The following is a 9,679-nucleotide window of genomic DNA, read 5'->3' as shown; positions in this document are numbered from 1 at the left end:
GATCCTGCTGGTCGGCTCGCTGACTGGGTTGACACGTCATAGCTGCGCAGGTCGATGCTCATGCTGTTGATCGCTGGATTGTCTGGTCCAGATTAGTTATTAAAGACCGCCGCCACTGGAATATTGCTGACTAAACCCACTCACTCACCTTGAATAATTTAATTTCAGACTGACAGGAGCGAAGGTTGGCCTGAAACAACATGTTCCCCCATTGCTGTTTACAATGGCATGACAGCCCACAGTATATGTTGGTTAGAATAGAAGCTGTTCTCCTGTTGCATGCTGAGTGACTTACTTGCGGTTCCAGTCCGAAAAGGTAGACTGACAATACATATTCAGGTATATAGATATCTTACATAAAACACATGCAAGTCTTGTGGCTGCAAGGGTTGTATGATCCGCAGGTAGTTGACACTGATAAGTGTCCCGTTAGACACTCACATCCAATGACTGAGGGGAAAAACAATGCTAAGTAATAAATAAAATAAAAGTTACTACCTGGATATCCCAATGGTTCAGGCTTGTCAAATTGGGAATCCAATGTAACAGGCAGACTTTACTGACCCTTGCTGCTGACAAGTCCTCTAACAGTGTCCTAAGCAAGTTAACAAGAACTACAGATAATCATTATCTTTATTCTGTTATTATTCATGTTCACTTTTCCGCATAGAATACATGGCATCAAATACAAAGCCTTACAAAAAGGTCAGACATAACACTATGGTACTAAATACATGTCAGTCTTACGTCTGGGCATTCATATCTTGCAACCTTGTTTGACATGAATCAGAACCTGCTGCATTTGCTTTGGAACACATGGGATTCCCCTGTGGAACATGTCTCAAGGAACCTTTCGTGGGTGCTAAGATCAACCAACAGGACTGGTCAGTGTCACAGACTTATAAGATATAACACACACTTACATAGTGCCATTCCAAGATGAATATCTTGCTCAAAGCGAAAAGCATTTCATCCTATCCAAACTGTCTGGTTTGTTGATCATTGATTCAATCACTAGATCATCTGCAGCCACATCATTTATGGATTTTTATGAGTGTGGCGCTATTCAATAGCATACAAATCACCGTTTCGGACCCATGACAAGCAGACATGATTCTTCAGTCAGATGTCAGAAGATGACAAACATGGATCTGAAGATGAATATTAACAATACAGGCTATATTTATTCTCATAAAACCAACTGATGCCAAATAACACTGGTAATGGAATATTATATTTCTCATTTTTGACGAAATCTCTTCCTTCCTTCACTGGGACTTCTATGACATCAATCATCTCCCCCTCCTGTGCCACACCCCCTCCTTCGCCCACCTTCATTGCATCAGTCACCTCCACAAAGAACATTGTCTGAACAGATCCTGTTGTTCCAACTCCATTTCTGAACAAAATTAATAATAAACATAGACAAACATAAAAAAGAACATATCTCTAATCAGTAATCTAGTTTATTGCCTAACAAGAGTTCCTTTAGGGAAGCTAATGGGCACTTCAGTGAGAGAAAATGTGAGAAAACTGAGTGAAAGGATTGAGTGATGGATGCAATGTGATAAATGAGTCAGTCAACATCATCTTTGCAGTCTATAAATAATCAAACCAGGATGATGCAAACAAGCTAACATGCAACATAATCATCAAGGTTACAGTCCATCTGAGTCAAAATCTCCCCAATTAATTGCTCTCTAACTCCAAAACACATAATCATAAATGACTCAAACTAATGCCAAAGTAAATAGGAAAAACACACTGACTGCAGAATTTTGCTAGAATTTTTTGTCAACTAAATATCAAAGTTGTTCAACAAACCATCATTATTTTCATTCGATACTGCAAGATTTGTGACAAGGGTGTAGCAACAGCTGAGGTAATAGCTAGGTAAACCAGAAGTACATGTGATGTTGACGTTTTCGGTACAGGATGGTATCAAAAGTCATCACAATGTGCTTCTGAGTGGCTGCTGTCAAAGTCATCAGAGTGCCTGTTGTAGACTGCTGTAAACTGCTTTGAAGCCAGTACTGATCCACAGCATTTTCAACTTTCTCAACTGATTTCTGTCTTATGAAATCTTAGCCATGCATTCGTGGGACTAGATTTTGAACAATGTCAGATTTGATGATATCCCACATCAGTTCAATCCGGTTCAAATTGCAATGATAAGGAGGCAAATGTAAGACATCATGACCCTGTGATTTCAGATACTGGTCAATTTTATACACAGGTACACTTTCGTTGATTTTAATGATTTCATAAAGTTTTGGTTTTGTTGTGTTACGTGGAAATGGTACATTATGGTTTTCTAACCATGTTATCATCTCGGACTGCCTTGAATTTGAAGTTGGGGCTTTCATATAAGGATCCAAGACACTATGATATGGAACACTGTCCCTGACAATTAAGTTCTTTGACGGCAAAGCCAGTACCAGTTGTTTTCGTACCCATTTCATAAAAAGCTGTCCATTCATTTCAGTGTGATAACACCACTGTCTTTGGCTTCAGACAGCATTTACATACAGCCGTCATTTTGAATATTGCTGAGTGTGTCATAAAACAACATCCAATCAAAACCACTGTGATCTTATCTGCTCCTGAATTCACACACAGTGGGTGACTTGTCATGGCCACCCAATTACAGTATGCAGCTGATAAAACAGCATAGGTATACTAGATGTCCACACTGTCAGGACAAGATCAAGGCTGACATAATCAATGAAGTTTCTGTTCAATATTGACACACTGTGTTAACCTAAATCAAATCAAGTCAATCACTGTCAAGGGACAACTGTATCTATCTTCACCATGTTACTCACCTGCAGGAAGCTACCTTCTTTATACTGTCAAGGTGCACCTGTACCTATCTTCACCATGTCGCTCACCTGTAGGAAGAACCCTCCTTCATGCTGTCAAGGGGCACCTGTACCTATCTTCGCCATGTCACTCACCTGTAGGAAGCCACCTTCTCTATGCTGTCAAGGGGCAACTGTACCTATCTTCACCATGTCACTCACCTGTACGAAGCCACCTTCTCTATACTGTCAAGGGGCACCTGTACCTATCTTCACCATGTCACTCACCTGTATGAAGCCACCTTCTCTATGCTGTCAAGGGGCACCTGTACCTATCTTCACCATGTCGCTCACCTGCAGGAAGAACCCTTCTTCATGCTGTCAAGGGGCACCTGAACCTATCTTCGCCATGTCACTCACCTGTAGGAAGCCACCTTCTCTATGCTGTCAAGGGGCAACTGTACCTATCTTCACCATGTCACTCACCTGTACGAAGCCACCTTCTCTATACTGTCAAGGGGCACCTGTACCTATCTTCACCATGTCACTCACCTGTATGAAGCCACCTTCTCTATGCTGTCAAGGGGCACCTTGTAGCCACACTCCTCAAGTATCTCCATCTGGGCTATCTCCTCCGTGCTGTGGTTCTTGTCAATGATGCCAGCACAAAGTTCATAAGTGACACCAAGAGATCCTGGATATTTGGTAGTGTCAATGACTGTTAGGCCATCTTTCTCCTCAGGTTCAGCACAGGTGAGGTATATAGCTGAAATGATCAAATACTAGACACTCTCCTTTCACTGGTGGGTAAGAATTTCACATTTGCTTTTTGGATCATACAGTACCAAATAACTACACATATATAATAAGAGATTCAATTATACATTTGCATTATTGCAATTCTTTCAGGCCAGATTTAATTACAATCAGTTGGGATTTAAAGCCACTTTTCACTGTATTACAGTCAGATAACAGCTAGTCAGTTTAATGTGGTTAGAATGCCCATGTTGATGTGAATAGGTCTGCAACGATTCACCCAGACCATGATTAGATTAGATTTTTTTTGTATAGGACAGGCAATTCAATCACTTTCGAATTGATTCCTTATGCAAGTAAAAATATCAGATTTCATTTAGCTCACAGTGTCAGCTTTTTATCCTGAAAGCCATCATCAACTTGGTGATATCTGCTAACAACAATTCTCACTGGATAATTAGCCCAGTGTCAACAATTACAATTCGCTTCATTTCAGCACTGGAAACTGCTCATTTGGCTGGAGTCAAAATTACGTTCTAGTTGTGTGGAAATAATTTAAACCGACAATGTAGGTATTCAAATATTGTATCGAAATAGTGATAAATGGTTATCGAAATTCAAAACTAAAGTATCAGATTTGATTTAAGATGAATCAAACCAAATCAGTGCAGCCCTAATGCAGGGCAGAGATGTTTACAAGTGAATTAATATCTACAAACTCAGGCATGGTGCTGGCAGACATATATAATATCATGGCAAATCAGGATTCAAAACCACAATCACAGGATCCTGTCAAACCCAAGGGAGGCATCTGGGCACCCCTGCTCACTTATCTATACTTCTGTGATCAGCTCAGTCACTGGGCTCAGATTACAGGGCCCCAGATATTCTTGGGGGGTGTGGGTGTACTTACACCACATATTGCGAGAGGGGGTGAACTGGATATTTTGAAGGAGTACTGATATATTTTTGTGATATTGAAGTTGTTTGTTATTTATAATATTAAACAACTTTTCAGCTATGAAATTTTATGTATGTTAGATGTACAAAGGTATTATAGTGCATACATTATACACTTGAAATCTTATATTCTGTCATATGTCATTGAGCATTAGGCATACATTACCTTTGGGCGCCCCTTATCTGTAGCACTGGGAGTAAACAAAATCCACTTACCTGGACGAAACTGCTTCACTAAAATGAAGACGTTTCTTGTTTTGTTGAACACCACAATCACCACACTGAAACAGAAACATGGCTGAATACTAGTAACTCATCCTTTGGTTGAAGCCTTTTCACTATGATGTCTTACTGCCTAACTGGCAAAATCAAGGAAGGACCTTTAGCCAAATACTTTTTCATATTTTCTCATTTTCAGAAAGAAATTACTTAATAAAAAGAACAGCAGCTCCCACTTCACCCACAATATCATAATTCAGTCCCATTTTCATACATCATATGTTAATACATCTGTTCTAAAGTGTTCTAAACTGTTCTAAAATCATAATCTTCATTGTCATGATAGAGGATACATAGATTCTCACCCAAAAGGCTTCTGATATCTATTATACCAACACTAGTAGATAAAGTTACAAATATCTGAAACTTCCTAAGGATATTTTCACTTTTATGAATGAGTGTGTATACACTTGACATCAGAGGACACAAGGAGATTTTTTTTATCATAACAAAATCACACTTTATTAGTTTTCTGTGAAAAATGTTCATCGCTGAACACGGTCCTGCCATTAGACTTGCAGTTTGACAATGTCATATTGTTGTGATGTCATCAAGGTCATGACATCATAGCACTGTCAGGGCATTGTTCCAAATCTTCAGTCAAAACAATATCTCCTCTGAGATATTGTTTGATATCACACAAGCAATATCGCCTGTGGAGCAGAGATTTGGATGATAAATCTCTATACCAAAAATATTTGCAGTGAGTGTGTGAGAGTGGTTTCATTCTGCTACTTAATATACTCGGGAACACCAGAAATGTCTTTTATGCATTGTACCCATGTAGGAATCAAACTTGGACCTTCAGTGTGAATGCTTTAACTCTCAACAACCTCTATTGGTATAGTATCCCACAAAAAAAGTAACATTACTACTTGCCTTATTAGAATAGTAATTCATGTTTACAATATTAATTCATTTCATCTTACAGTGCTTCCAATTACAGTATATCAATATCAAGAAATGACCACGAAAGGCTGAGAGATTGTTGACATAGCAATAAACTCTCTCTCTCTCGATTCACATAACAGGCTATCAATAACAATACTGCTCTAGCCAACATGACCCAGATATATATTGGTGAGGTAGATCTTTCAACATTTTAACAGTATTTGAGTTATATTATGACATGGCATATCAACATGATATGAGGGAGAATATCCAAGTGATGTGGTCTCAGAATTTACTGTTTTACTGAAAACCCATACCTGAGGTGCAGACACACCTGAAAATATAAACAGGGTGAATCTTGGATTGGTGGTTGTTTGATTGCTGTTTAATGCCACACTCAGGGCAGTGGGGTTGTCTGGTTATTATGATGTTCACTCGTTATGATCAAGGCTTCAGTTCGATTCCTCAGATGGGTACAATGTGTGAAGTCCATTTCTAGTGTCCCCTGCCATGATATTGCTAGAATGTTGCTTTCACAAGTCACTCACTCACACCACACTCTGCAGTACTACAGCTCTATGACAGTTCAAACCAACAGACATACTGACAGGTTTCTGGAATGTGAATGTGCCAGTCTAAGTAAACTTATCCTCCGCACTTTTAGTTACACTCCATTACTGAGTCTAACAAAACCTCATGGGAGGTTGCGTCAGGTAACCTTTGAGATGGACCAATCAGAACAAAGCTTACCAAATCGCGAAAGTGGACATTCGCCAATATCTTTTGAACTTTTATCTCGAAAATGTTCGTACCGGAATGATTCTGAATGCATATTTAGCGTACGATATCTTCCGGGTGATGCACATGGCGCATGTTACAATCATAACAGCGGTGAGTAAGCAGTTGCTGAAAATAGTGTTTTTGGCAATATTTAAGGGTGTCATCTTGCAGAAATATTAGCTAATGGTAACCATGTCAACAGAAACCCCAAAGTGTATATACTGCAGGTCAAATTTTTGTTTCTGGGGAGATCTGTGTCACTGACCTGAATATTTTGTAAGTCCCTCCCATCCCTAAGCAGTAGCCTTTGTCGGATTGGTTAAATCTATTTAAATGTCTCTTAATTGATTGGATGGTCATAGGTCATCTTCTGCTAAGGTTTGTTAGACTGAGTGGTGGAATGTAACAAATACCACTGAGACTAAGTTTACCTAGACTGGTGAATGGGTACAACTCAGCAGAGGAAAACTGCATGTTTTTCACATGACTGTCGAGTTCTACAGCAAAAGTAAGCATTAATTAAGTGGGTCACAAATATCCTTCACACATACACACAGTGTCATAAATGCCTGGAAATAGTTGCAGGCAAGTAGAAGTGTATGTAAAACAGAACATTCATATCTACAATATTAAAGTTGAAATGAAATAGCATGGTTTTATGCCAGTTAAAGCAATGTTCCAGACTTATCACAACAGTGAATGCATGAGTTTAGTTTTACTCCGCACTCTGCAACATTCCAGCTATATGGCGACATTCTGTAAATAATCTAGTTTGGACCAGACAATCCAGTGATTAACAGCATGAGTATCAATCTGCACAATTGGGAACCGATGACATGTGCCAACCAAGTCAGCGAACCTGACCACTTGAGTCACCCTCTTGCTACAAGCAGTCACCTTTTATGGCAAGCATGGGCTGCTGAAGGCCTATTCTACCCCGGACCTTCACGGGTCTATCACAACAGAGGACACCAAAAATGGGCGTGACATGTAGTACCCATGTGGCAAGCAAACACTTTAACCACCTTAAAAGTGATGAGCCTTAAACTGATGAGACTGACAGGCTGAACGTAGCAGACAGCAGCTCTTCAGCTGTATCAAGACTGACTTTTAATAATCAGCACTTTCAGGTAAGGGCAATAGATTAGTGGCCTCGATACAGAAAGTTGTATGGATACATGCATCAGGTTACACATAGGAACCATTCAGTCGTCAGCTTCGTCGTACAGCAGAAGGCATACAGTGAATGAGTTTAGTTTTACGCTGCTATAGCAATATTTCAGCAATATCATGGTAGAAGACACCAGAAATTTGCTTCACACATTGTACCCATGTGGGGAATCGAACCCAGGTCTTCACCAAGACAAGTCAACTCCTTAATCATTCGGATACACCACCACTGCAATGGGTACACAACCAACTGGGGCCATGTCCTACCCTAAAGAGAGTGCGGTTTTAACACTGCTATGAACGGTGTTCCAGTTTCACATGATGTCAGATCAATACGGATGACAGGTCCAATTGTAGCCTAATGGCAACAGCATTCCCTCGTCTCCCCAAAGGTCAGGGTTTGGCACTCCCCACAATATGTGATGGTATCAAGTGTGAAGCCGATTTTTGGTGTCCCCTGCCTTGACGTTACTGGAATATTGATGAAACACACATCAAACCATACTCATCTGTCCAATACAGGTAAAATTCCAAAGTGATGCTTATCAAAGATTTTTACCACTTTAATGTCACCTAGCTGCAACAGCATGGTGCTGATACACATAGTAACATAATGGCAGCAAAATGAGATTCAACCCCAGAATCACTGGTTTCTGGTAAGCTGAAGATGCAAGTCTGAACAACAAAATGCTACACTTTGGTAAAGGGAGTTGAGATTTATTATCCCAATTTATGCAATATTCCAGCAATATTACAGTAGGGACACCATGGTAAAGTGACAAATGTTTGAACACGTACCTATCATGAACCTTCATAGCATCCCATGCTTTTTGTATTCCATTCTAAAAACATAACATAGTATGGTATTTAAGATGTGTAAATTCATTACTGGCTCTCTTTCCTATCCAGTTCCTCTATCACAACCTCACTAAGGTAACTAATAATTCAAGACTTCCATCTGCCATCCTGAATGTCAGGTCACATTGGCTAAAGATTAAAATTTGTCCTGAGTTTGAGCTTTCAATCTGCAGTAGTGGGACATTAACTGAAGACATGAAATGGATTCCATGTAATTTGCACTTTGTTTTAATAAGTTTCAGGCAATCCACTTTTACAACTTACTCGTCGTGCTCTTTAATAATGTCCTGAGAACGAATCTCATTGTTCTGAAGTATACAAAGAAGAAAGTGTATGTTTGAGGGTCCAACAATTTGCAATGGAGTTCAACAATACAAGAATTTCTGAATTTATACTTCCTCATAGAATAAAAATTGTAGCTATAATGATATTATCAACCCCTAGTAACCACCATACTGCAAACAGATTATATTGTCTCATAGGGATCGCCATATACATGCAGAAACATCTACAAAGTCTGTTATACAGTTAAATATTGAGGTGACATAACCAAAAGTTTGCAAACGTGAAGCACTCTGAAGCACTGTGCCAACACTTTGCCTTGCCAAAACGGAAAACGTTTCAGGAGAAAAGACAGTCAACCTGTTTATAGTTAATCTTCATTGGTTTTATGTAGAGAGATTCTGAACAAGGACAGACATTGACATCCTTGATGTCATCCATTTTCATGAGAACTGAAACCCTCCTCACTCAACCAGATCGCCCAAACAAATACATTCAGGCGAGGCGTGTTTATACGACTGTTCGAAATCCATCTACACAGTTCATCGGTTAGAAAACGTGTTGCGAAGTCGAGATTCTTTTGTTTGCTTCGGGGATAACTTGGCACTCTCCAATATTAAAGCTGTTACGATTTTTTTAAACAAGTGTCTTTCTATGTTTTGCGTTTATATGCCCATGAGTCATGTTAGTGTTTCAATAATTCATTTGCATACCAAACGTGAGAGATTAGCATCAACATCTGTAAAATATGAAGGGAGTAGCAAAGCAAACAGATGGGGAATAGAAATAAAGTGACCATTTTCTTTCTGATCCTTCGGCTCATTAGACATGTAACAGAATTCACATTATCCTAGTTTGAAAGATTTTGTGGCAGGCGAATGTTTTAAAATAAACTGCCGAGA

General features: G+C 39.4%; 1 protein-coding gene across 1 annotated transcript; it reads right to left on the bottom strand.

Annotated features, from left to right (window-relative positions):
- Positions 1-619: 619 nt before the first annotated feature.
- Positions 620-9,297, bottom strand: LOC137293842 (uridine diphosphate glucose pyrophosphatase NUDT14-like). The gene is made up of 5 exons (XM_067824614.1): positions 9,138-9,297; positions 8,436-8,479; positions 4,734-4,798; positions 3,354-3,567; positions 620-1,399 (listed from the first exon to the last, which is right to left on the bottom strand). The coding sequence occupies exons 1-5, from the start codon at positions 9,222-9,224 to the stop codon at positions 1,165-1,167; spliced, it is 645 nt and encodes a 214-aa protein (XP_067680715.1). The 5' UTR covers positions 9,225-9,297; the 3' UTR covers positions 620-1,164.
- Between the last annotated feature and the right edge of the window lie 382 nt (positions 9,298-9,679).

The sequence above is a fragment of the Haliotis asinina genome, chromosome 8 (assembly GCF_037392515.1).
Source record: "Haliotis asinina isolate JCU_RB_2024 chromosome 8, JCU_Hal_asi_v2, whole genome shotgun sequence".
In the NCBI taxonomy this organism is placed as follows: Eukaryota; Metazoa; Mollusca; class Gastropoda; order Lepetellida; family Haliotidae; genus Haliotis; species Haliotis asinina.
This window is presented reverse-complemented; position numbering and strand designations above follow the sequence as displayed.